Source organism: Chlamydotis macqueenii, chromosome 1 (genome assembly GCF_036417535.1).
Source record: "Chlamydotis macqueenii isolate bChlMac1 chromosome 1, bChlMac1.mat, whole genome shotgun sequence".
NCBI lineage: Eukaryota > Metazoa > Chordata > Aves > Otidiformes > Otididae > Chlamydotis > Chlamydotis macqueenii.
Window position 1 is genome coordinate 71,945,511 of NC_141556.1, and position 27,434 is coordinate 71,972,944.

Consider the following 27,434-nt stretch of genomic DNA (forward strand, 5'->3'; position numbering starts at 1 on the left):
GAGGAAATCCGACAGAAGTTTTAATTTCCTGTCGGAACGCGTGTCTTTAGAGACCCGGTGCGAGGTTACCAGAGGTGGTGCCTGACATTCGCCAGTTTACACGGCCGGGATGTGGGGTGTATGCCAGCAGCTGGGGGGGGGGGGGGGGGGGGCGAAGCCCCTGGCCAGCTGAGAAACCGCACCCCCAACCCCCCGCCCCGACTCATCCCCCGCCGAGCAGAAACGCCCGGTGCTCGGCTCAGCCCTGCATCTGCGACACGGGCCCGCCTCAGCCCCCGCGCCCCTCGGGCCGTAACCGGACTGTGCCCGCCCCGTCCGGGCGAGGCCCTCTCCCCACGCACGACCGTTGCCAGCCGGGGTCTGCGCACACCCAGGCCCCGCCGGCAGCCCGCCCTACGGGGCAGCCCCCACCGCCGCTCGAGCACTCCTCTCCCCCCACGCCACCCCCGCCATGGCCGAGTTCGCCCGCGGTCCCGCTCCGGCCGGGGTGCGACACCAGCCCGCGCACCCCCCTGCCCGAGCGCGGGCCCCGCCCCTGCCCGGCCTCCCTCCCGCCGGAACCCACTGCCCGCCCCCGCCGCTCCCTGCCCCGCCCCGCCCCAACGGCCGTGGCGGGGGCAGGCGGCGCGCTCCCGCCGGGCAGCCAGCCAGGGCGCCGCGCGTGCCCCCGCGGCGGGAGGGGCGGGCCCGCACGGGGCGGGGCGGGGCGGGGCGGGCCGTGCTGCTGCCCCCTCCCCCCCATCCCCCTCGCGCTGTGCCCTCCCCCTCCCCAAGGTGTTGGCGGCGGCGGGGACGCGCTCGCTCGCTCGTGCCCGCGCCGCCCCCCCCGCGCCCCCCCCCGCCCCTTCCCTGCTCCCCTCGGCTCTCCCCGGCTGCGCTGGTAGCGGCAGCGGCTCGGCCATGGCGGCCCCGGCGGAGCTGAGCGCGGAGCGGCTGCGGGCGCTGCCCGGCAGCTGGAGTTACGGGATCAGCCAGGGCGGCCGCGTCTTCTTCATCAAGTGAGCAGGGGGCCGGCGAGGAGGGGAGCGGGGCTGGGCGAGCAGGGGGCCGGCAGGGGAGGGCGGGGGGGAAGGCGGCAGGCGGTGGCGGGGTTGCGCCTGCCTGACTCGGTCTGTGTGTCCGTCCCCGCAGCGAGGAGGCGAAGAGCACGACCTGGCTACACCCGCTCACCGGAGAGGCCGTGATCACCGGGCACCGCCGCAGCGCAGGTAGGAGCCCCGCCCGGGGGTGGCCGGGGCCCCCGGCCCTTCTCCGCCACGGCCGCCCCCGCCCGCCGAGTGCCGCCCTCCTCCCCCTCCCCGTCCCCGCTCCGCGGGGTCTGGCCGAGCCCGCGTCTCCCGGGGCCGCCCCCTGCCCGCCCCAGCCCCCTTTCCTTCCCCCGCCGCGGGCTCGGGCAGCGCCTCCGGCTTCGCCCGTTGTCCCCGCGCCGCCCGGCGCTGGCAGCCACCTTGGTGCCGCCGCAGCCACCCGAGACAACTCCTCGTCCCGTGCTTTCCCCGCTCCCCTCACTTCTCGCAGTTGTTTGTCCCCCGGTCGAGCAAGAGTGACATTACAGTGCAGCCTGGCGTGTCCGGCTTGCCGTCAGTGTGCTTCTCATCTTCTTCATAAAGCGCTTTCCTTTGCCACCCGTGTTTTCCCTCCGTGTCTGTGTCATTTCCCTCTCTTTGCTTTCTTTCTGGTGTCTTGTGTCCCCCCTACGATATCGTACACCTACCTTTAGACCCCCATATTCCTCTCATGCTTCTTTACGGGCTACCCAGGTTATACACCTGCGTAGCATCCTCTCTCAGTTGAGTGTTAAACCGCTGGTCTTATTTCTGTTTCCAGCGGTACCTAGATATGACCACGATAGGTACACTGGAAATGCAGAGGCTGATTCCACTAAACGTATTCACCTAGAAACCCTTTTCCTCCCTTCACTTCCATCTAGGCTGAGAGTGTGGGTGGTTTCTAAGTGACTGAGAGAGGTGGAATAGGTGGGAGGAAAAAGAGACTGAAACGTTAGGAATAACTTGAGGGAGGAGGGTGGAATCGGTCTCCTTTGCTACTGCTGTTCGTTCCACTCTGGAGAAGTAGCAGCAGGAGGTGCTGGAGGAGGAGGATTTACAGCACACACTCTGGAGACCCGGAGCCAAACTCTGGCTGCTGGAATTGCACACAGGCTACATATGCCACTGGGAGGTGGTGGAGTGTAGTAATAAGTGCAGTTGTTTCTATGTATGTAATCACTCGGATAATCGCAGGAAAATCTGCAAGTGGATTGGGCTATATTGGATTATTTGCTTTTTATGTTTGGTTAATACTTAGGCATTAAGAAATCAGAAGCAGCCTTTTAGAAGACTGTGGGCAGCCTTTTTTTCTTATTGTTGAGTTGGGAATAGTTTAAAAAGCACAGGTTTCTGGCTATTAGAACTCTGCGGTTTGATCTGCAATGAAGGGCTGTTGCTTGTAAGAAGTCATTTAATGCCGGGAAATGGAACCGCTGATTGCTATCAGGCTCCTCTTTTCCCTGCTTTCAGTACTCAGATTAATTGAGAAAGGAGCCTTCATCTACAGTAATATGCATGGGGCAGATGTATGTGAAGTGCTTCGCTTGTTGGATACTAATATTAGCTGAGTATTAATTGTTTTTGTTTTTTTTTTTTAACTATAACCCGTGTCTCTGTTGACTGATGGTGATTTCCCAGGAATTTTCTAAGTGTCTCATTTTTTTTCTGCCATCAAATGCCTGCAGAAGGAAATGCAGTTTGCTTTTGAGTGTCTGGAGTATTGTATGTAATGTAAGAGAGTTATTGTCAGGTAAATTAAACTTGTTTGTAAACACAAGAGTGAGGCATGACCTTGGATATAGTGGCCATGATTTGCCAATCAGATGAAGTATCTGCAAAACACCTGTTTCTGTAGTTTTCCTCATTCATGTGTATGTTAATAAATCTCTCCCTACATAGATGTTATCAAACAGATTAATTCTGGGTTTTCTGTCTTGTTTTGCCCTGACCATTGTTTTGGAACTTAGTCAAAACACGTTCAAAATATATCTTCTCCTAAGAAAAAAAATTTAAGGAAATAACACTTCTTTTGGAAGACTACATTATTAAGAAGTTTCTTATTACATAGTATTGATGCCATGAAAATTACACAGGTATCAGTACTGTGGGTTATTTACTAGATGATGAGGAAAGCTTTGTCCTCCATTATGAACTGAAGTGCTTTTTATTCCGTGGGATATTCAGCACTGGAAAGGTGGTGGGGTTTTTTGTTTTGTTTTGGTTTTTGGTTTTTTTTTTTTCCTCAAAGTTCTTATAGCAGCTGTAAATACTTCTGCTAGAGAGACTTCCTGTATGCTGTACTTTGCCCTGTGCTGTTGTAGAAAGACACCTTGATTTTTGTTCTAGAGAAGACAGGAGTGAAGAAAAAAAAGCCAGCCAGAGCAAATAAGTAAACTGAGGGGGTGTCGGGGGCCACGGGGGTGGGGAATTCAATCACATGACCCAGACTGAATACATTTTTTTTTAATTAGGAAATGCATTCTTGCTTTTATGATTTAATGAGCAAGTCCTATTATCAATTATTGTTTTTATTAACTGGGCAAACTTCTCAGGGTAGTAAAGTATCTAGAGTTGCATGGAGGGGCCCAGCATCTTCAGAGCTTCCATTACATTAGGAAGCAGTTACTTGAAGAAAACTGACCATTTTTTGTTTTTTTTGTTTTTTTTTTTTATGCAGGCTTCTGACTCTTAAGAGTGATAACAGAAGGAAAAGATATGCCCACTTCCTCCACTAGATTTACGTTGAAAATTATTTTCATGTAAAATTGAATAGAGTTTGTAAACACTGCAGGAACACTTGTTAGTCACAACAGTGATGGAATTATGCTAATACAATGCTAATGCTCTGGTGTGGTTGATATCATGCCTGTTAAGATGCTTGTGACTTGCATGTAACGCGAACTCAGTAGATTGATTTTTGTTGAGATCTCTGCCTGTCAGGTAATTTGATGCTACTGAAGTTCAAGGCAGAAAGATCTGGCAATGACCGTGAGTTCTAGTTACTGGTCAAAGGAAGGAATGTTGTTAAATAAGGGCACACTTAAACTCTTATTGTTATTATTTGAGAATGAGAAATCCAAATCAGATTTTCATGGATGTAGCTCCTCTTGGATTACAGAATTTAAACTGAGACAGTATTGTGAGTCAATTCTAAAATATTTGTTTATAGGACTAAAGCTTTCGATATGTGGAACCAGACACACAATATTTTAACTACCTTAGTTTTAGGGAGTAGACCAGTATGGCTAGCATGATTTCAAAAGTTAATTGGAATGTTTTGCTACTTGTTTTCCAGACTTACCCACAGGTTGGGAGGAAGCTTATACTTTTGAAGGTGCAAGATATTATGTAAAGTAAGTTGAATGTTTATCTGTCACAATACTATAATTTTCAATTAATTGGTCTAAATGTTGCTGGAATCTTGAAGATATTCCAAACTGAATTTAAATGTTATGCTATGAATCTAAAAGGAGTGTTCAAGCTTGTCATAGTGTGTGTAGTCCTTTGTTTTCTGAATTCTGCGCAGCTGAAACAATTTCTTGAGTTTTTGTGTTAATAGTTTTAAATAAAAGCTGTTTAAGGATTGAGATTCAAATGAAATTTCTGATATGAGTATAACCATCTAGAAACACATGTCCTTGCAAGTCAAGAATGCCTTGAGTTTGTTTGACACTTGTGTGTGTACACTGTCGTGCCATAAATGCTTTCGGAAAGGCAAGATCTTACTCTGTCACTGGGAGAAGAGTCTTGATTCAGCCCTATTCTCTAGTAATTACATTGTTTAAAGCCACTCTGAAGGTTTGATGTGTTTGTTTTCTTTGCAAACCTCCTGTTTCTGCATTGATTTTTTTTTTTTTTTTTTAATTTATTTATTCGGGATTTAGTATGTTTTGAGGAGTGTGTCCACTGTGGTAGACTTGCTGCATTGTCTTTTTGAAGGAAAGGCATGGAAATAGAGCTCTTAGGTAGAAGTCCAGAGGTCGTGTTGATCAGATCCATACAAACTTAAAAGCTTTTCCTCTCCAGATAGTCAGACCATCCTTATCTGGAAAATGTGGCACCTGTGTGTATTTGTCCACTTAATATGCTGCTTTTTCTGGTCTTTAACAATCTGCAGGCTTTTCTTAATTCATTCAGGAGTTTTTACTCCCTAGGTTATATGTTTGGTTTGCCATCCTTAAATGAATAACGTTATCAGTGGGATAACTTGTATGAGTGAAGGTTACTAATAGTCATAGCGGTTATAGGCTGCAGGCAGGTTTTTCTGTATCTTGGTGTTGAGCAAAAGGTAGCTGCTCTGTGTAAGCTGTGTTGTAGATGTTGTGAGATGGGTGTTACGTATGTGTTGCATGGTTTATTTTGTAGAGGAATGTGTTGGGCTTGATCCTGAACAAAATTTAAAAAAATAAACTGAAGGATAATGCTCCAGATATCTGGTCAGAACTGGTGTCAGGCTCTCTAGGTGTCTTCTTGTTAATAGGTGACATATTTGCTCTACTTTTCTATTCTGCCTTCTTGTAACTTACATTACACTAGTGTTGTATAGCAACTGACAAGAACTGCACCAAACTGAGAACAGGAATGTACTAGGGGGTTTGCCTCTGATGTTCTGTTCAGATTATTAAATGAAGAGGAGTGAAAATTAAAGAAAGCTGGGTTTGTGTGTGTATATAATATGAAAAGAAATTCTTCTAGACTTTCAGATGGAACTTGTTCTCATAGAATAAACCTATGAACAATGTGTTAGCTGCTGTAACTGGAAAATAGCAACCTTAGTTTTCTTGGAATAAAAAATGTGTGGACAGCTATTGTAGAGTGACTGATGCACTTATGCACAAAGTTACCAAGTGGTAGGTTGTTTGTGTACTCTTGTCCTTATAAGATCTTACGTTCAAGGTGTTATCATAACTGTTAGGATGTACATTAAGCTGATTGTTTTGCTGATAGCCAACACCAAATAACTCTGTTTATATTTAAAAGTTGTGCTGCATCTTTGCAAACATGTTGCACAAACAACACTTCTCTGTGATTTGATAGATGTAGGAGGACAGGAGGGGATGGTGCTGTCAAGTCTGCTGAAAGGTTCACATGGTATGACTGGTTTGGCATCCTTAGTTAAATATGTGTTTGTTCCATAGCCTCTCAGGCTGAATTTAAACTTCTGCCCAATGATAGCTTCTCCTCTTAGAGCTGTCTAGCATTCAGCCCTACTGGTGCTAGAGAAGATGTGAGAGCTAACACAGACAGGGTGACAACATTATAATCACTATCTTATATCCAGGCAGTGTAACTCTGGATGATGTGTTGATTATAATAATTCTAGTTGTCTGAATCTAAACTATGGTGGTGCTCCCACACGAGTGGGAAACAGCGCAGGTTGTTGTGACCTTGTGCTATACGGGCGCCCTCCACATGTGGATTTTAACTGAGGCCTCGTCATTTGAGTGTACCAATTTGCGAAATGTTAATGTTTATTATGTTGACTACAACATAATAAAACTATGTTAAAACTAAAAATGTGGAAATGTGGAAAACTTGTTCGTGGTCAGGTCTGAAAGACATAGGGGTTTTTTTTATGTTCCAGTGTGAGTTACAAAGTTACAAGAGAATGAATGTTAATACAGTCTATTGATGCATTCAGCCATGTGAAACTTGGCTGTTGGGTTTCTGTAATGTGTCCAATCAGAGAGTTAGACAACAAGGACAGTCAAGTTTCCTGGTCACATAACCAATTTCACCTAGCTTCTGAGGCACAGCTTCAAATATGTGGGTTGAATAAAAAGTATTTAACAACCTTGCTTTATGGTAAGATCTGATGCTAGACTGTGTTTGAAAATAAAAACCTTTTGAAAATTATTCTTATGGTTCTTTAATAATAGGTCTTCACTGTTCCAAGTGGGTGTGTCGCTGAATCTATTACTGTGCTTTTTCTGGCTTTGATGTAGTAAACACTGTATAATCAAATTGGGATAATGTCGAGGAGACAATCGTCAGCTAAATCTTAACATTCCTTGGACTGGCATTTCAATCAAATGACTCAGGATACAGACTGCATTGAAATGTGATTATTTTTAAAGGACACTGTACTTTTCTTAGGATGTGTGCATTCTTTTTCAGAATAAGTAAATATCAAATGGTGACTACTTTACACACTTTTCTTTTTCATGACATTGAGTTTGTTCTGGCTCTGAAAAGGAAATGTATTCTGAAACAGGGCTAGATATGGAGATGTTTCCATTGCATAAGGTCGTTTTGGTTTTGTATAGGGTTGTACTAGTAAGTTGATGCTAGCTAGGACTTTCATATATTTTTTTTGCAGTTTTTTGGTTAGTACAACAACTCTTCTACTTGGTAATGACAGAATCCTCTTCCTGCATCCTCCCCATCCCTTGTAAATGCAAATCACCAAAAATAGCGTTTGTTATTTGGGGTAAAAAAAATAACGCAATGCTGTAATAGATTGTATATTTTCTCATGAGATGTGGTTACATTGTTAAAGTGTTTTGTCTCTTTGGGAGTGAGACAGTCTGGTTTTGTTTACTTGATGTTAGAAATGTGCACAGATAGCCCTTCCTCATCAATTGATGGGAAGTCTACCAGTAAACTTTTCTGAAATAATGCTTAGTTTGGGTGTTATCTTTGTTTATATGATAACCAAACTTTTATCTGGAGTATAGGGCTGTATGACTATAAGATCAACACATTCAAATATAGCCTTTAATAATTACTTTCTGATAAGTTAACTAGTGAATCTTCTGTATTATGAAGTAAAACCAGATATGGGAGAACTTCTCAGTTTGGAGATTATGGCACAGCATGCTGAAAAATCTGAGATTTTTTTTTGTTGTTGTTGTTCTGCTTCAGATACTTCACTGGAGTAGTTATTTATGCTTAGTGTATTGAGCACTCATTGAGTTCTGAAAAGTTAAGAGCTTTATCCACAAAACAAATTTAAGCTGGATAGTAGTATGGGAAGCCTAAATTACTTACATTATTTATAAGTGCATAAGGAAATAGTCCCATGTGACAATCCCAATATGATACTTGTCAATAGAGAAGTCATACCTGGTTACAGGCTTCAGACTACTTACCTGTTAAGATCAATGAGAATTTTCAACTTGATGTTTTTAGTGCCTTGTGATGTCTAATCATTAGGCACCAAGGTACTGGTTTTGAGTGCTACAAAATTATGTAAATGTGTCTTTCTCCTTGTGTATGTGTACGTGTATGTGTATTTTTTCATATGCATGTGTTTAAGAAACGCTTATTGCTGGTTAAAACCACCTGACTGTCTAAACTGAGCCATTTGATTATTTTTCTTGCTTCTTTTCCTTTTTCATTTCAGCAGTTCTGAACATATGTTAGGGGTTTTTTTTTTATTTTTTTAACATGTTTATATTATTCAGGTTATAAATTTAGCAAATAAAATTGTTTTAAAAATATTAGAGGAATTTTGCATCAGCCTACCTAGTTTGGCTTCTACAGAAGTACTCTCAAATAAGCTGTTTGGGTGTTTGAATTTAGCATTTCTTAACTCTACTGTAGGACCAATACTTTTAGGGCAGTGTAAAAGCTGACTGAAAAAGTTCTTAAGAACTTTAAGAATGAAGAAGGTTAAAGTTTTAATTTTAGGGTTTTGTGTTGAAGTTTACCTTTTTCTGTATTTATCAGAACAATTTTTGCCTATTGCTTGCTGAAGCAAGGCATTGGCAAACCCAGGCCAAAGCTGAGGTAAGCTCACTGTTGCGTCAAATAGAGGTTTTGTATGCTTTTATAGAGACTTTTTATCAATGCAGGTTTGCTTATTGTAGGCATGTAGCTTGAAAATTGGGAAGGTAAGAAAAAATTACGAAGTTATTAAAAGGGATAAGATCTTTTTCAGCCTTGAGTTTCTGTTGTTTACTAAAATAAACCTGTGCTCATTGAGAATTCAGCTTTTGTTTGAACCTTTGTCTTTTATGTGCATGCTAAAGATCATCTCCCGTTCAGCTGAGACTTTCTCCAGAAAAATCAAAGAACAGCTAGTCATGTTTGCAGAGAAGCCATTTCTTGAAAGGGAAGATGGAATTTGAAAAAAATAAGAACAGATCAGACTGTTTTCCTCCAAAGTAAGAATCACAGCATTCTTCCCAGAAATTTAGTTCTTTTCTTGTTACCTCTAGCCTTTATTTTGCTAAAAATAAGGAAAGACTGAGGTTTATTCTTGACGTTCATTCGGTTCATTGTTACGTGGTAAGACCTCTAGGTCAAGTAATGGCATATAGTGAGGTGTGTGAACTGGGTTGTAACATTACAACAAACTGACCTGTGCCTTTTACCTTTGTAGTGAGCAAAGTTGTTCAGAAAAGAGAATTTTTTAGGAATGCCTGCAAATTTCTTATCTATCTTAACATTTACTTCTTTATTCCACTGAGATATTTCAAGAACTGAAAATACTGCAATGCTGAAGCTGGGTGTGGAGGTGGAAGGATTCTAGACACAGGAAGAAACGAGTGCGAGTCAAAGGAGGAGAGGTGGGACTGCATCCAAAAACCAGCTTATGGGGTGGATATGGAAGGAAGAGGGTGGAAGTGATGTACTGAAGGAGAAGGCTAAGCGGGTGGGAGTAGTTGCAGAAGGGGAGGAGTGGAGGCTAAACAAGGCTGAAAGGAGCGGTGGCAGTGGAAAATCAGTAGAAGGAGTTGGAGTGGGAGCTGATTTCCTAGGAGCAAACTTGATGGAATTTCTCTCAGAGGGAAGGGTGGCAAAAGTTCACCCTGCAAAGACATGTTGTCTGACTCGTGTGCAGGTCTGGCAGGGCCTGTTACCCCTGGCTTATGAACCTGTTCCAAAGTTAGCCTGGCAAGTAGAATATCAAATGTGAACATTAGGAATTACTGTGCTTACAAAGTCTTTTTTTGACTGTGACGTCTGTGGTGGATATTTTGAGCTGTCTGTTTCCTGAGGTTTGTTTCTAAATTGGGTAATACCTTGGATGCTTTAGTTTTACTAAGACTTGAAACAATGAGGGAACTTACTGATGGGTTGTTTTTTTTTTTTTTTTTTAAACCATTACTAAGTTTTTAAACACTTGTAAGAATTAATGAATAATTACTTAAAAATATTTAAAAATCTATATGTAAGTTGTTACATTAAATGTTGAAATCTGTGAGAAAGACATTGAAGATGCTCAAGCTTTTTGATATTTGTTAACAAATTAGGAAGCCAGCAATGCAGCCCGGCAAGCCAACCGCATCCTCGGCTGCATCAAAAGCAGCATAGCCAGCAGGTTGAGGGAGGTGCTTCTGCTCCTCAACTCTGCTCTGGTGAGACACCACCTGGAGTACTGCGTCCAGCTCTGGAGCCCCCGATATAAGAAGAACAGGGACCTGTTGGAGAGGGTCCAGAGAAAGGCCCCGAAGATGATCAGAGGTGGAGCACCTCTCCTATGGGGCCAGGCTGAAAGGGTTGGGGCTGTTCAGCCTGGAGAAGAGAAGGCTCTGGGGAGACCTTATAGTGGCCTTCCAGTACCTCAAGGGGGCCTACAGGAAAGATGGGGAGAAGCTCTTTAGAAGGGCCTATTGTGATAGGACGAAGGGTAATGGTTTTAAAATAGAGGGAGGTAGATTTAGATTAGATATTAGGAAAAAATTGTTTACACTGAGGGTAGTGGAACACTGGCACAGGTTGCCCAGAGAGGTGGTGGATGCCCCATCCCTGGAAACGTTTAAGGCCAGGTTGGACGGGGCTTTGAACTACCTGATCTAGTTGGAGATGTCCCAGCTCCTTGCAGGGGGGTTGGACTAGGTGATACCCAAGTATTCTATGATTGCCTAGTTTTAGATCCTTGTTTTTGAAGTGGTAATGTTTCTTCCCTAACTTTGGTCTTAATTGCTGATTGAGTAATAATAACAGATAAAGCTAATACATACTTTAAATATGTTATTCCAGTGAAGTTAATTCTTCTGTGATGTTTAATTTTTGGTATCTACAGTGTGTGAAGGATGATAAAAAGCAGAGGAAATGCTGGTCAATCATAAATTTTATGTAGATGGTTGCTGCATTATTTATAAATCAGTGATGCATTTTTTTCCCCCCAAACTCTCTTTGCAAAAAAAAAAAAAAAAAGGTAACTGATATGCCTTTTAAGGATTATTTTGGGGCCCATACCAGTATTTTGTATTTCTGTTGTGTCAGTATGTTGCACAGGTTCTTTTTATTTTGCTTGTCTCTGTACCCATGGCCTGCATTCCCTGGAACTGAGGGACACTTCCAAAACCACATGAACTGGCAGGCCGGGTACCTTGTGAACTTGCTGTAGCCACTATTTGGTAGCACTTTTAGGGGTCCAAATTTACCTGGTGCACATTATGTTCCACTTTAAAGGAATTGCACCCACTTTTTTTTTCTGTGGTCTGCAAATGTTTTGTTGTACTGGATCAAAACTAGCATCTGTTGTGGTGCTGCACGAAGCCTGTTTTTCCTGCATATGTTTATGTTACTCTGGCTCTTATTATAATGAATTACACTTTCATTAAACCTGAGATACACTTTGGTTGGCAGTTCAGAGCCATCTTCAGTACACGTCTGTATGCGTGTGAGAGAGGGAGAAAGCTCCTGTGAAGCTTGAGGCAAATGCTGCCTGGAAGCAAGGCTCCACAGCCCTGACTGCTGGGATTTCTGCCAACGTGGTGCCTGTATGTGTGGTTTTTTTCTGTGTTTCAGTAAGTAAATACCTTAATTTAAACACTTCCCCCTTCTCTGTTCTCCTTCCTTCACCTTTCTTTTGAATGTGGAAGACAGCCGTTTCTCTCTGTTCGCTATGCTTTCTCTTGCTTTTGCTTGAAGGGAAGGTGTTCTGTGACAGCAATGTTGAGGAGGAAGAAGTTGCATCGGTAGCCACTTTCAGAAGTAGAAGTTTGGGGATGGGAACTTGATAGCATAGGCACTCCAATAAAACTCTTTGGGAAATGTTCCTGCTCCCCAGTACTGGGTAGGAAAGAAACATCTGCTTAAACAGTTGATTGTGAAGTTGCATCGTTCTGCTCCAGAGCTATAAAACTCGAGTTGAGTACTCATTTGAAATCTGTGAAGTGGAAAAAAAAGATTTTTAGACAGCATTTTGAATCCCTATGTGGCCTGTGATGGTCTCAGAGCTTTATCTAAATAATTAAAAGAACACTTGCATATTCGGGAAGCTCCAGAAACTTAGTTTTTCATTACTTTCTCCTTGGTGACTTAGTGAGAGCAGTTCTTTCTAAAGAAAGGTATATTGCAAAGCAATCTATGCTTTAAAATTAGCTCCCTGTTTTTTTTTCTTCTTTGAGAATATATTATAAATAATGATTAATAGAAACAAATACTTAAACAATTTTGGAAATGTTTCAGTGTGTCAGACTGGGTAAGAGGGGTCCTAGAAAACAAAGGTGTTTGAAAGGAAAATACCTGGTGAAAGTTATGATTTAGAATGCCATCTTTCAACTCCGGTATTTCATGGAAAGTTGTATCTTCTTTACTACTCATTGAGTAAGTAGGACTACTGAAATTTTATAAATACTGCAGAAATACAGCTTTTAATGCTTTTTTTTTTTTGTGAGCCGTGCCACTAGCAAAATTCTGTCATTTTGGTTTGTTTGTCTACTTTTGTGTTAAATCCTACAAATTATGCAGCCGCTGATCAATGTCTAACATTTGCCATTTATGAGAATATCTTTTGGGATGTGTAAAAACAGATGACGTATCATCTTTAAAGTTTTTCAATGAACTTGGTTTTACAAGAAGGACAGAAGTCTCACTTCAAAATAAAATGTAAACAACAAGAATAAGCACATGGTGCTCTCAAATACCTATGGGGAAGAAAAAAACCTTTTAATCTGACTGAATGGCAAAAAGGATAACTTGATTTTTTGTTGGAGAGAGTAAAGCTGGCTAAGACTTGTATTTGTGTTTTGTTGTTGTTTTTATTCATTGTTTTTACATCTTGGCCACACCATTTTGTAAGGCTACTTTACTTTGTATTTTTCCATATACAAATAAAATCCTCAAGATAAACTTAAAACTTCTTGGTTGAAATCTTTGATAAAGTTTGATACAGAAGATTGAAAAAGAAAATTACAGACAAAATATATGTTTGAGCGATAAGTGTCATAACATCAAATGTTTATTTTAATAATTAATTTTAGTCAGAACAATGATGCAAGTTAAGCCTCATTAGAAATTCATATAATCTGTTCTGATCTTAAGTCTCTTTTATGGTACAATCTCTATGTTTTGTGCTTGATGTGGGTATGGGTTGCTTACCTGGTCTGAAACACTGTAATGTTTTCAGTTGTTAAAGCACACAAATGTTAATTTTTTTTTTTTTTTTGCAATGAGTAACGTTTTAGCTTTTACTAATTGATCCATCTTCTTTATTGTATCTGCAGAGTTAAAAGAATTTGACGGTTGAACCAATACATTTTTATTTCGTTGAATTGAACACCTAAGAATATCTCTAATATTGTGAGTTTTACAAGAGTAGATCACTGAAGTTATCCTTGATCAGACAGGAAGTAGTTATTAAAATTATTCTGTAATGAATTTGAAGAGCTTGGGAGCCTAAATACACTCATCAATAGGAGTAAAAAATATTGACTTACGGTTTCTTATCTCTTTACACAAGCATACCTACAGACTATACACCAGGCCGGTGAACCTTGAGACAGTAGTGTGCTCTAATCTCAGCCATCCAGTCTGTCTCCTGCTTCTGTCCCTCCCTTTGCTCAACCTCAGATAAAAACAAACTGACAGTATTGCCATCAGCAAGGCCTCTTAATAAACCTTGCCTTGAAGTAGTGTGGAGATGAGACTAGAAGGAAGCAGAGTGCAAATTGGGGTAACACTGCTGGAAAAGGTGGTTTGACTTTTATTTCCTTTTGTACTGAGTCTTGTATTTCTTTTTCTGCAGCTCTTGTCTGTCTGATGATTCAGTTACTAAATGAAATGGGGAAATTGAATTTAAAACTTTCCTAGGTTAAAACTTTCTCTGCAGTGTTTGCCACAAATAGGGTTTAAGGAAAGTTTTTGTTGTTGTTCTTAGAAGCAGATAAACTGACCAAAAAAAACCCCATTAAATTGGCATAATTTTCCACCTGAGTACATTGCACAGTTCTGAGTAAACAGCACAAAAGGTGAAGTTTTGGAATCGGGTGAGTGGTACTTTGTGTTATGGGTAAAGTGACTTCTGTTTAAATAAAAATTAAATGAAAGAATATCCTTTTGGTGGTCTTATCACCCATAGTGGTGATATACATACATACAGGACACATTGTTCTTTATTCCTCTTTCTAGGATCTCCACTCCAAATTTCTTACATGGCACACTTGCATTTTGCTTCATTTTCAAAATATAAAAAGATTTCTAGGCATCAGGAAAAATCTGAACCTTTTCCTGAAGTGCTCTTTATTCTTGTCTCCTAAGATAAACACGAAAGAGATTTTGCAATGTGCTTCAGAACAGAGCTCACTCTGTTGTGGTTTTTGCTCAACTTCAGGTGAGAGTGCCAAACCTGTCTAACGAGAAATTCGGGCTTTCTGTTGCCTCTGATTGCTCACTTTGTGGTTTAAAACAACAAAACGTGCTATCAAATTCAGCAGTCAATTCAAATGCCAGTGCTTTATCCTCTTCGTTATAATCATTTGTTTGGGTACCTCCTGCTTCAAAACATTTTTGAACTCACATATGTAAGTTATGTGAAAATCTGGCAGTTTTGTAGATGGAAGAGAATGATGTGAAGTGAGACGTAAGTAGAAATGAAGGTATCATTGTTTTAGAAAGATATTGCAATCAACATTAACTTGTACAAGAACTCTTGCATGTCATTTATTTTATTACTTTGTTTAAAAAAATTGTCTGGTGCAATGGGAAATAGGATTTTCAAAGAAATTATGGTAACTTAAGGTTTTTATTCAATTTTTTCAAGGAGATAAAAAAAATTAATCTGGTGTTGGTTCAGAATCTGTGTCTCTGTACAGTTTCACCAGGTTTGCTGTATAGGAGATTGTGTAGCTGGCAGAGTGAATCTGTAAAGAACAAACTTAGTTTTTCACTTGTTTGAAGATGAGATAAACACTTCTAGGAAAAACGAGAGTAGGATTTTCTGACTGGCTCTTGCATTCCTATCTAATTTATTTGCCGCAGTAGGGACCTGAATTGTATGGAATGGAGGTGAATATGTTTTGAATTTCGTTTAACTGCTGGATTTGACAGGTGTCTGTGTTACAGCTGCAGTGGGAATGGTCAAAAACAGACCTAATGGGGGAGTTTTATGGTTTGGGTTTTTTTTCTGTTCAAATTTGACATAGATATGGCAACCACAACAATAAATCAAATGTAGTGCAGACAAAGCTGTATTTGGCAGATGTTAATTTGTTTTCAGCAGAAGCAAATATTTCCAGTCTTCCGATTAGTGGTGTTTTTTTTCCATGAGTTGAAGTAATTTGCTTTTCCTAGTTTGAAAACCTGTCTGTACAACAAATTTGGCAAAAAAAAAAAAATAGGGACTTCTTTATATCAGGAAAACAACTGTCTCCAACTCTTGTCTCTTCAATTCTTCTACTGTTTGACCTTCTCATTCACTTTTTTGTTTTATTTCTGTGTGTGTGCCCTTATTGTTCAGCCCACTCTTTTACTGTTACTCTGCTTGCTTCTAGCCCTGGTAGCTCAAGTAGTGTTAGACGTGATCTTCCCCAGTTGGATGGCATGCCAGATTTTCCGAAGGGGAATGTAAATACTGTGAGGTCAGTTCAGTATCAAATGCCTGGAGCCTGAAATGAACCCTGCAGGACCTTCTGCTCTTCAGTCAAAATTAGGACCTACTTAGAATATGATGCTAAATATTGGAAAGTCAAGACTTTAAATCTTATACTTTACAGATTTGGGGTTTCTTTATTTTAATTAAGCTTACTTTTTTCCCCCTAAACGAAAGTCGAAAAGAGTAAGCACTAGGGACGACTCACTGTAATCATGGCAATTAAGAGATATGTTGAAAAACTGCTATGTATATACTGATGGATTACTTGATGTATTTCTTTAACCTTGTAAGCCTGAGGAAGCTATATATGTGTGTGCATGCTCACCTGCAACATATTTTAAATGGTAGTATTTAAGCACTGACCTAATGTGCTTTTGATAACAATAAAAACTTTAGCCCATCTATTCCTTCATGTTTCCCCTCACCTCCTTCCCTTTCTCCCCAAAAAAGAATGTTGAGGAGAGAAGACTGCGGTAAGTTCACATAGCAGAGCAAAACCAAACTGCTTTTTATTGCTTTCTCCTGTACTTTGTACAAACCTACTAGTTGTTCTTTTGAGGGAGAAATGCTCGGTGTGTTTCCTTTAGAATTGTGATGCTCCTTAATTGACCTTATGATAGTTTGAGTTAATTACATCTACAATCAGCCGAGGACTTGATGCAGCACTTCTTGTTTTACAAGGAGTGAAAGTATAGATTAGCAATTGAACTTGAGGGGTTTTTTTTTTTTGTTTTGTAGTGCTGTCAGTAGATTGGCCTAGTTTACACATATTTGTCTTACTTGTCTTTTGAACTGTCTATGAAGGACTGGCTGCTATTATTTTTGGTGGAGGAATCCATCTAATTGATGAAACTAGAAGAAAATAACCTCCAAATGTTCATGGACAAGTCATTGTTCTTTTGTGCGTACTGTTGGCCACACCATGACAAGACTAATTCATTCTCCATTTTATCTCCAGGTCTCTAAGATGTCGTAATAACGTCAGTGTGAAATGACAACAGAAACATATGACTTGTGGTCGGGGAATTTTTGCTTTCTTTTTAAAATCAAAACTGTTTTATGTTTGTGAGGAGATAAATAGTATTGTGGTCATTAGATAAGTCCAAGCTGCTTCACAGTGCTTTTATACTGTTCTTGGTAAAGTTTTACCAACACATCTGTGGTTTTGTGTGGGAGGCTTTCGTGATACTCAGATGAAGAAATATTTGATTACCAAATGCTACGTTTCAATTTTCTTAGTGGATTAAAGTGGATATTGAAATTAACTGTGAGAGGTATTGATGAAAAAGTATAGTGCTGAACTGAGAATAAAACAGATTTGAAAATGGAAAGCATTTGTAGCTGTCTTGTAAGTAAAGTAATGTTAAGTTCAAATTAATGCCTTGTGAAATGACTCATTCTGAAGCAAGGATAAATGTATTATGGAATGTAAAGGCATCTTTGAAGAATGGTACTCAAATACATTTCTTGAACAGTTTTATTAAGACTTAGTTTTGTGCCATTGAAGAGCATTTTTTACTGTACTTGAAATTATTTATTTGGCGATCAGCTTTACATACCTTTTCTCTCTAAAAATGAAAAGCATAAATGCCTGTGTGCTAGTATGACAATGCTTAAAATACTCAAGTACAAATTCAGGTTAATGGCTGTGAAGTAGTAGGAACTAGCTTAGCTACTAGTTCTGTGCTTTCCCTTAAAGTAAAATAAAAAGCTATTTTTGTTACTTAATCAAAAGAATATGGGGTTTTTGTTGTTTATGAAATGATGTAATAGTCATTTCTAATCTCCATTTAGAAATGATGGGAATTTCATCAGCAGCATTGAGAAGTCTGGTATGTGGCTCGCTGTTTAAGATTAGTGAGATTTTAGTTTTGTTGTTTTACAACGCTTTGCAACAGCGCTGTTGAATTTCTAGAGCCTTAGAGTCAGGGAATAAGGATGTTGTAAATACTAATACATGCATAACTTTACCATATGTATTGACTCTGTTTTGGCTTCTGGAGCTGCCCGAGTGAATGACACAATGTCGGTTCAACTCATCGTTGCATCAGTGCTTTTCTTGTTCTGATTTTGTAACCTCAGGATTTATTTTGGGAAAGATCCAGTACTGTTGGCTGAGAAGTCTGCAAGGGAATGTAGGGGCGGGGTTTTTTTCTATAAAATAGAATATTGGTCGTCTTCAGACACTGCTTTTGAAGTATTTAATGAATCCTTCTCATGAGGTATGGTAATGAAACGTAGTTCCATGTGCATCATTAAAACTTGAAAAAAAAAAAAAGTGCTGATATTTATTTTTCATTTCAGTAGGAAAAGATGCAGGTCTGTTATCTCAAATTTCATTGCATTTTCTGTCTTTTATACAGCTACCTTCCCATTAAAACACTGTTTCTTACCATTGCTGAATGAAAAATAACTTCAGGGACTCCAAGGAGAACTGTGGCTTCCTCTGCATCTGAACTGTGTGTCCCTTAAGTGTACCCTGGGACTGGCATTAGATGTTGGAGTGTGGCCTCTGTACTATTGTCTCTCCACAAACCAGTCAGCTTTTGTATTTGTATTTAAGCAACTTAGCTATGCCCCCTGTTTGGTAGATTAAATATTGCTCTTCCTAGTCAGTGAAGATGGATTCCTGGAGCTCTGAAAATGAATTCTCTTGCAGTACCAAGAAGAGGACGGCCACAGTGCCTATACTTCAGGTGCACTTACAAGTTGCATCTGTTTGATTTTGTCTTAAGTAATTTAATCCAAAGTTAGAGGGATTTGTTAACATCCTTAAAAATATGTGGAGCTTATTGGTAAATTCTTTCTTCATATACAGTTTTTATAACAAATGAGTAAAAGTAACTCTTTAAATGGGAGGATTAAACAGAAAACAGCTAATTGTTTCAAATCCTGATCACACTGTAGACAGTAAAATGTTGTATCTGAGCAACTACTGGAGTATCATCATGTAAAAATTAAAGTTACAGGAAATTATGTTGCCATGGAAGAATTAGTTTGCTTTATTCCCACAGGCACTAATTATCATTGTTCTAAACTGAAACATGTACTTTTCTGCAAAGAATCCTTGTAAGGAAAACATAATCAAGAGCCACTAAACTCTCTGGTCTTATTTTTAGAGATAAATTGTACTATTTCATTGGTTCCATTCCAAGTTATATATTGAAATGGTAAAAACGAAATAAGTTGCTTGACTTAGTTTCATATAATGGTACATACTTAGCACTCAAAGGAGATGGGAAGGGAGAAGAATCTAATTTTGTAATACATTTCCATAACTTTGCAACTTGGGTTTCAACTATGTGTTTAAATACTTGATTTTTTTTTTTTTTTTAATTAGCATCCAAAACCACTGTTCTTGTTTCTTCATTTTTCAAAGAAGCTCGACTTTTCATGCTTTTTAGACCATGTTTTGTACTGCACAAAATATCGTGGAAATGCTTGTTCTAGATTTCTCTGGTGATACTGCTTTGAGCTCTTTCTGTATATGTTCAGATCTTTCTTTTTTGGTGTTCTGGTAGTTCTTTGGGCCACCAGAAATTATATGAGACCATTACTAGTCTGTAAGCTATACTTAGATATTTAATAAATTAATATATATTTACTTGCTTAAGGTGTAATAAAGAAGAGTATATAAATATTGTGTGGAACAATCTTTGAAGCTGTGACTTTACTTTCAGTAATTGGCTGTACTCATCTTCCAGTGTTACTACTTTATGCTATTATGATTCACCTGGTAACGTAGTAATGGCCAGGATAATAATTTGGGAAAAACTGACTCTCAGAAAGCTGAGGAGATACAAGTCCCAAAAAAGATAATGGTATCAGAGTATCAATTGATGTGCATCGGTAACTTTAAGCAACCTGTTGAGTAGTAGAACCATTTTGTGAAATAGGCACAGTAAATAGGCAGGAAGCGTAATGGAGAGAAGCAGCATACTTCTGAGTGGACGCATTTCTTCAGAATAAAATCTTTTCGTGGAAGAGAAAATCTACAAGGCAGATTGCTTTGTGCTTCTACAAATACTTGGGAATAGGATTGACGTATAGTCCCAGCTGCTGAGGAGAGAATGATTAATACCTGACATGAAGTTAGGATAGGAATTTACATACAATTACCGTTCTCTTGAGCTTAAAGGAAACAGCTATGTTTTCAAGATATGACCTGTCTGGGCAGTAGATTAACTGAATAGTGTGAACTCATCAAAAGTTTATGTATCTTTATAACCTGTTTTGAGGCAGCTGAAGTGGTTCATGTTAAATATTTCACATGGCTCAGCTCTCCCTTTCAAATATTTTTTTTTTAATCTAACCAAAATTAACCATCTGCTTGTAGGAGATCTTTTTGCTACAAAAACAGATTAAAGATTTTCATTGTGGTACAAGATGAATAGGTGGAAGAATATGAAGTTAGAGGCAAATTAAAATATTTTCTTGTGTACCCTGTATTTCAGCATTAAAAGAAAGTTCTGATGAGGTCTGTAATGACCTTCTGTAGAGAACTTACTTATTTTGGTGAATGTTTTTTCCTCTTTAAATACTTGTTAATTATGACTACTTAATTGGCTTTTTCTCTTTTTTTTTAAGCACAGCTGTGCAGTATTAGTACTGGTTCAAGGATTATTTTTTTTTTTACCTGACTTGTAGTGTTCATTCTTTAGGTAGTGATTTGAAAATTGAAATCCCTTTCTTTGCAGATGTTACCATGTTTCTTAAAAAAAAAAAAAAGTGTAATAATCTAATTATTTAAGGTAACTAGGGAGAAAATTACCCTTTCACTCTAAATGTGCCATTGTTGAGTACTGAATTCAGGAGTAACATGCAGTACACAGAGAAGAGTATAAGCTCCACGTTCTTTCAGATTCTTTCAAAGATTTCTGTATAAATTCCAGTTGTTGTGTATAGTAGTACAGATTTTGTGAAGCAGGCACTAGAGTTAACCTGTGAGTCTTGTTTCCCAGAAGCAGTTAAATAATAGCTGGTGGTTTTTGTTGTGATTAGAATATCCACACAGGCAATCTGCAGATGATAAATGCTGTTTTTAGCACTTCAGTCTATGAAGCTGTCTGGTCCTAAATTTCAGTGATGTCTTTCCAAAGCTGGCTAAGTTGTTTGTTTGGGTTTTTTTCCTTTTGAGGAAGCCATATATATATTTCCTTTTGAGCCAGTATCTTAATTGAATCTTCTGTTTCCTCTGTGTTAAAATAAACTTAGAGCGAATGTCTGTTCATAGAATGAATATTCTTGCAGTTTTAGAAAGGAAGCTCTGTGTGCATTAAAAAAAAAAAACAACTTTGCGTGCAACTATATCAATTTGTTGTCTTAGCAGTATTCCCAGAAAGTGGTGGGAACTTACCAATAAATGATCAGTGTTTCCACTGCACAGACAGACGAGTGGAAATAGAGTATCTATACCTAACTAGCATTTTGTTGTCATGAGCTGTATGACCAGTGCTGTCCAGACGTACGCGATGATAGCTTGCTTACTGGAGGGAAGCTGCGTTGTTTCTACTTCTTACCGCTTGCCACAATCTACTGGCAGTGCTGAGAAAATCCTAAGTCTTTGAGGAAAGTGTTTGTTTAAATAATTTCCTTTTGAAAATAAAAAGGAGGTAATTCTTTTTGATTCTTAGATGTGCTTTTCTTTTTGTCATGATGCCACTGATTTTGACTGACCTCTTCATGCAAGGATTTCTAGGTCTTTTAAAAAATATTTCCTGTTTGAAAGGCAGCACTGTTTTCTAAAATCTAATTGACATCTTCATTCTAATTAGGCTTCTGAATTGACAGAATTGCATGCCCTCAGGATATATATAAAAAAGTAATCTATTGATACTCAGATTATATTTTATCACTTTCGTTTAGGAAAAAAATGGAAGCTGCGGCCTTGATCCACAGTGTAGAGAAAGTAGGCTTCTTAAAATCAGAGTTGAAAAAGTCATGTGACTGTAAAGGCTTGACATCTGAAATAATATTGTTCCAGTTAAGTGTGTCAGGAAATATGAGCATAGTCTTATGCTAAAGTAGTACTGGTTCAACAGGAACATTATGTTACAAAACTAGAGAAGATACAGAGAAGTTTGAGAAGGGTGATCAAAAATGAAAGCTCTTCATTTGAAGAATACCTATAATACTTCACTGATAGGGAGAATGGATGTCTATAAAATTATAAATGGTAGAAAGGAGAGTAGAGAACACATTTGCTGTATGTTCCAATAAAAGACCTAGCAAGGAGGAATTACGAAGCAAGAAGAGTTGACCCTTGTGGCTAACATTCAAAAGATCTGAAAGAAACACATATATAATAAGGAAAGTGGCTGAAGACATTTAGAAAGTATAGCTTACAATGTTGTGGGCTGTAGGTCTGCATTCAAGGAAGAAGATATGCTCACCTCTTTCATTTAATATCCCACCTCTGAGGGTTATAATTGCCGAAGCAGGGTATTGCTGTGCGTCTCTCTTGTTCTGATGGGCTCTCCAAGACTCTTGCCACTAATCACAGCTGGGAACAGGGCCTTGTGTTATGTGGACTTTTGATCTGACCTAGTTCCACTGCTCTTAAGAACAACACTAATCACCAAGACATAAATATTCATTTACTAGTAGTAAATGAGAGGAATGTTGTTTTTAATTACGGTTATGCAGATTCTTAGGAATGGTCTTGCAGAGTATCTCTGACTGGTATCTTATCACTAAGGCTTTGATGGATGCTGTGTGTGCACAAAACTTTGCTGTATGGGAAGACTTAATCCTTTCCTTATGGTAATGTATTGCTCTTAACTTGTTTTGAAAATAGCCTATGTAAACTTGAAAATGCTACTGATCTTCCTACTTAAGCTTTACTACACACAGATTTAATGAGAGGAACATAAAACTTATGAAGTCATTAGATACTGTCTGCTAGTTGAGTATTGATTTAGACTGATGCAGCTGACTTAACTTTTGCGTGAAAAGGTTTGCGTGAGCAAGGTGGTATTGGGGAAAGAGCTTTTAAAGCTGAATTGTTTTTCAGATTGTAGATGTAATTGAAGAGTTAAACTTGTACCTGCTTTCAGAAATCCTATGAGATCATTTTAGAAATAGTTGCAGATTGACTTAGATGGTACAAGGTTGGGGAGTGTAGAGTGAGATATTTTAACAATCTAAATGACCGACTGATTGCACATTTGCAAAAAAAAAAAAAAAAAATTAGTCCCCTTTTTTCTTCCTTACAGGAAGACACGGCTGTTCTGTGTAAGCACATCAGCATTTGAAGAATGATTTTTCTTCAACTCTAAATCACTACTTGAATTATTAGGAAATTACTGTCCTTTCTATATTACCCTCTCAAGAAATATATTTTTTTTAAAAATAGAACAAATAGGATACGAATATAGTAGAGCTTTAACCATCATTTATTCAACTTTTTTTTCTCTAAAGTTTGGATTTGATTAGTTTTTTTTTTATACTTAGTGAAACTGTAGGCATTCATTTGAGCAATCAATCTGGAAGCTTTCTTACATACAGATCTCAACGTAGGTCAAATCTGAAAATTAAATTTTGGTTTCCTGCATGCAGCCCATAATTGATGTCAGAATTTAGCACTGCAAAGTAACAGGCATATTCATAAAATCTAAAAGACTGTTACTTACTTTACTGTTGCTAATATTGAATCACTGTAGGTTGTGTACCCAAAACTCCAAAAGGCTTTGGAGTACAAGAACTCTATTAGAAGGCCCTATGAAAGGTTTAATTTTTTTGAATCAGTATGATCTTATGTTGTTAAAGAAAAGAGAGAGTCTGTATTGTTATTCTCAGATATTTTGAAAAGTAGAAATACGGACTTCTTGGCCGACACAAATGACGGGGTTTTTTTCTGTTAAATTATGATTTGTGGGAATAGACATGTACACTGTCTCAATAGATAGGAATCAATTCCTAAATTTGCTTGATGTGCCTCTGGAATACCTTTAAAATATAAGGAAAAGGCTATAAAGAGAATTTAGCTGGTAAAAGCTGCTTAATGTAACACCACCTGGATTCCTAGTCAAGGGTATATTTGCATTTAATTATTCCTCATTTAGTTTGGGAGAAACAAGATTAGGAATAAATATATAATAATAATAGAAACTTATGTTCTAATTTTATCTAGTAAATGAATAAGAGAACTGAGTAACAGGACTATTGGAAACTGAAACAAATCAAATTTGTTCATCTAAGCTACTGCTCACCAGAAACTAGGTTGTGGAGTGTTCTACCAACACAGCCTACATGTAACCCTACCAGGAATTCAGCCAAGTTTTTAAAGGCATTTGATTACTTTCTTGCATGGCTTATCCATTTTTGAAGAGAGAATAAGAAAGTAATAAAACTAAAGAATAACTGAGTGAGTTTCCAAATGTTGATAAAGATCTTGCCATGCTTTCCCAGTTTTCAGGCTCTTCAGTTTGGACTGTTTTGTGACGACTGCTTTGCCCAAAAAGATGTCAGTTTAAATCCTGAAAAACAATAGAAGAATTGTTTGGCAGAGAAGTCAGCAACTAGTATGTTGGCACTGTCTTCAGTTTATTAAGCCAGGTTGCTGACAGCAAAGGCATGAACAGAACTTTGAAAAAAAAGAAAAAAAAAAAACAACCCAGTCATCCAGTCTTCTAAAAGTAAGCTTAAAGGGAAAATGGACTCCACTTTAGAGAGACTACATCTTTCTATGTAATTACTTTAAAATTCTGTATAAAATAATAATACTTGGAAAATATTTTTACTGGAAAATAAGTTCCGTTTTCTTTACAGGTTAATTAGCTCTTGTAATTACTTACACCTACATCTTAATTCACGTGATGGCACTTCCACATCAAAAATGATGAATTATTGGGGTGCAACTACATTTGCTTCTAATTTTCATTCCCTACAAAAAAAATCTTAAGACCTAATTCTTGCAAAACCCTTTGTAATAGATGAAGGAGTTGGAATACAGGAAACAACATGAGGAATTATCTTAGAAGTTATGTCAAAAGCTGCCACAGTAGCATTTGCTCTCTGCTGCTGCTTGATGTGTACTTTTTGAGTAGGCTTGAAGCAATGGTGAGTTGAGGCCGCTTTAAGTGCAGAAAAGTGAGTTCTGTAATAAAGATCTCTGTGCATCAAATTGTTAGTGGAAGTTATCATTTGTTAATCATAACCATTTTAAGAGAGTGGGGGTGCTGTGTGAGACCGTTATTTCATACTTTGTACGTTCTGTCTGAAGCACCCATAAAATCAATTATTCTTTCATAACTGTGGTTGAAATAATTTTATGTTGTGGATGTAGGTTTGCCAAGTCCAAAGAAAATGCCTCATTCTAGGAGAAAGAGGTTTTTAATTTTTTTTTTTTTTTTTTTTTTTTAGCATACCTTTGGAACACTTGCCAAGGATAGGTTCATCTTAGCTTAAAGTAATATGAAACTGTCTAGAAAAGATTAGTCCCACAGATTCCTTACCCTCAAGTCATGCAGTCCTTCCTCTCTTACGATGGCTCGTACGATCACGCAGTCATAGGGCAAGTAAAATAAAACTGAAAAATTGTCAATTGTAGGTATAGTTTTTGGTTAAAGTGTGAGCTGACTTGAACCTGGATCACTTTCAAGAAGTGCTTCTGCAAACACCAGTTCATCAGGTGGTATCAGCTATTCAGAGAAAAGACTTTTATGTGGCATAGCCCTATCTGTCCTAAAGAGTTTGTTAATGACAAAATGTTTCTTAATAAATAGCATGCTCCATGGTACTGCTATATGGGGAAAAATCAACTATGTACATTTAGTTATAGTTTTAGTTTTTAGATATAGTTATAGTTTTTATTCAGTGTTCTTATGTGCATACTTAAGTAATGCCAGCTCATTATTTCCCTCCAAATCGCTCATGTTTCTATTTATACATACAGTTTTCTTTGATTAGCTAAAATGGTAAGTAGGTGCTATTTCTAGCATAGAAGGCATATTGAAATAGAGATGTAAAAATATTCTTTGAAGTCTGCTTTTATGGCTGCCTCAAAAATCAGCAGAAGCTTTAGAATCCCGCAACGTCGTTAATACTGTTTATTGAATTGAACAACTGGCCTGAAGAAATTTGAAAAAGAATGATTAGTATATAGCTGAAATGGTAGATGAGTTAAAATGTAACCGTACTAACAGGAATGGATTAGAGTAGTGGAATTAACTGTTCTGGTTTAGCCGTGTGTGTTGAGATCTTTCGTAACTATAGAACTGTTTGAGATGAGTTTAAACCCTTTATATTTGTACCTACGAGTATAATTAAAGTTCTATGAATTTTTAAAAGTGACTTTGGGAATGGAGGAAGGCTACTTCCCCTTCATGTTTTTTCCTGACTATCATGTATGTGTGCGTGTGTACACCTGTGTGTATACATATGAAACAAGGCTTGAGATTTGTATAGTTTTCTGCTAGTTTCTATGTTAAAAATTCAGGTCCTCTCTTAGGCTTCTAACTGACAGCTAGAAGACTATTGAAGTTGACATAAGAAAATGAATGTCAAAAAGCCAAGCTGAGTGATCAGGTAAAGTTTTTTTTCAATCTCCAGGTTAATAATTTTATTTTAATTGCTGATCCCCAGTGAATAACTATGAGAAAAGGTAGAGGTGTATTTAGATAAAACGATTCATGTTTGAGGTCTCTAGAATTCCAGCAAAACCAGAAAAGAATTGACTTAACATTGCTAATGTTTCTGTGGTAAGGCGGGCAATGAGTGTAGAGTGGAATGGGGAGAGGGAAGTACCAAATATAAAATAATGGCAAAAGGAATATTTACTTTGGCTGAAAATTCTGGGAGAAATTTTAATCCTTAGATTGTCTTTGTGCTCATTACTATTATTAATTAAAAAAAAAAACCAACAAAAAATCAAACAATAAAAGAAGTTGACTTCAGAAGTGCAAGTCATTCATCACGCTGATAAAATAAACGAAAAGACTATTCATTTATCTGACTTTTTTGTGAACACTGTTTTTTTTTTTCCTCCGCAGATTATTTGATGTATATGTTGGTTTTAAAGAGAACATATGCCATATTTACTTGACCTGTTGTCACAGCATAGCATTAAAAACATGGACCTATATGCCTAGAAATGGGAAATATTTCTGACTGAATACCAGGAGTTTTGTCAGTTTTGGCAAGATGACTCAAGGAAATGGTTCTACCTTGAAAAATATTGTGAGAAACAAGTTTTCAGTGCAGAAACTCCATTATAGGGAATAGAGAGCTGCTGCTGCTGACTTTTTCAGTGCTAGTTGACATAGCAATATCATTTTATCAGTAATGGTAGGGGCTTTTGCCAGCTCTTGATTATAAGAAAATGTAAATACCTTTGAGAATTGCATAATCTATGACTTACCTCATCTCAGTTCTTGTCCAGAGAGGCCTCGGGGTCTGTCTTTGAAGAATGTCAAAACTTGACTGCACAAGGCTCTAATTAACCTGAACTAGGTTTGAAGCTGGCCCTGCTTGGACCAGGAGGTCCAACTAAATGAGCCCCGGAGGTACTTTCCAGCCTAAATTATTGGGTGATTTTTATGACTGAAATAGTGGATCTTCCATAAGAAGATAATATTGTAGCAGCTTTTTCTCCATGAGCATCAGCTTTTGACTAA

At 38.6% G+C, this 27,434-nt stretch overlaps 1 protein-coding gene across 10 annotated transcripts in view; it reads left to right on the forward strand.

Moving 5' to 3' along the window:
- The first annotated feature begins 863 nt into the window (after window positions 1-863).
- PLEKHA5 (pleckstrin homology domain containing A5) overlaps window positions 864-27,434 on the forward strand; it is a 179,394-nt gene continuing 152,823 nt past the window's right edge. For all 10 annotated transcript variants that reach the window (XM_086756255.1, XM_086756271.1, XM_086756234.1 and 7 more), the window contains exons 1-3: window positions 864-998; window positions 1,132-1,208; window positions 4,345-4,402. In XM_086756255.1, coding sequence (XP_086612381.1) covers window positions 901-998; window positions 1,132-1,208; window positions 4,345-4,402 — 233 coding nt within the window. In that variant the 5' untranslated portion in view covers window positions 864-900. The remainder of the gene's footprint in view (window positions 999-1,131; window positions 1,209-4,344; window positions 4,403-27,434) is intronic.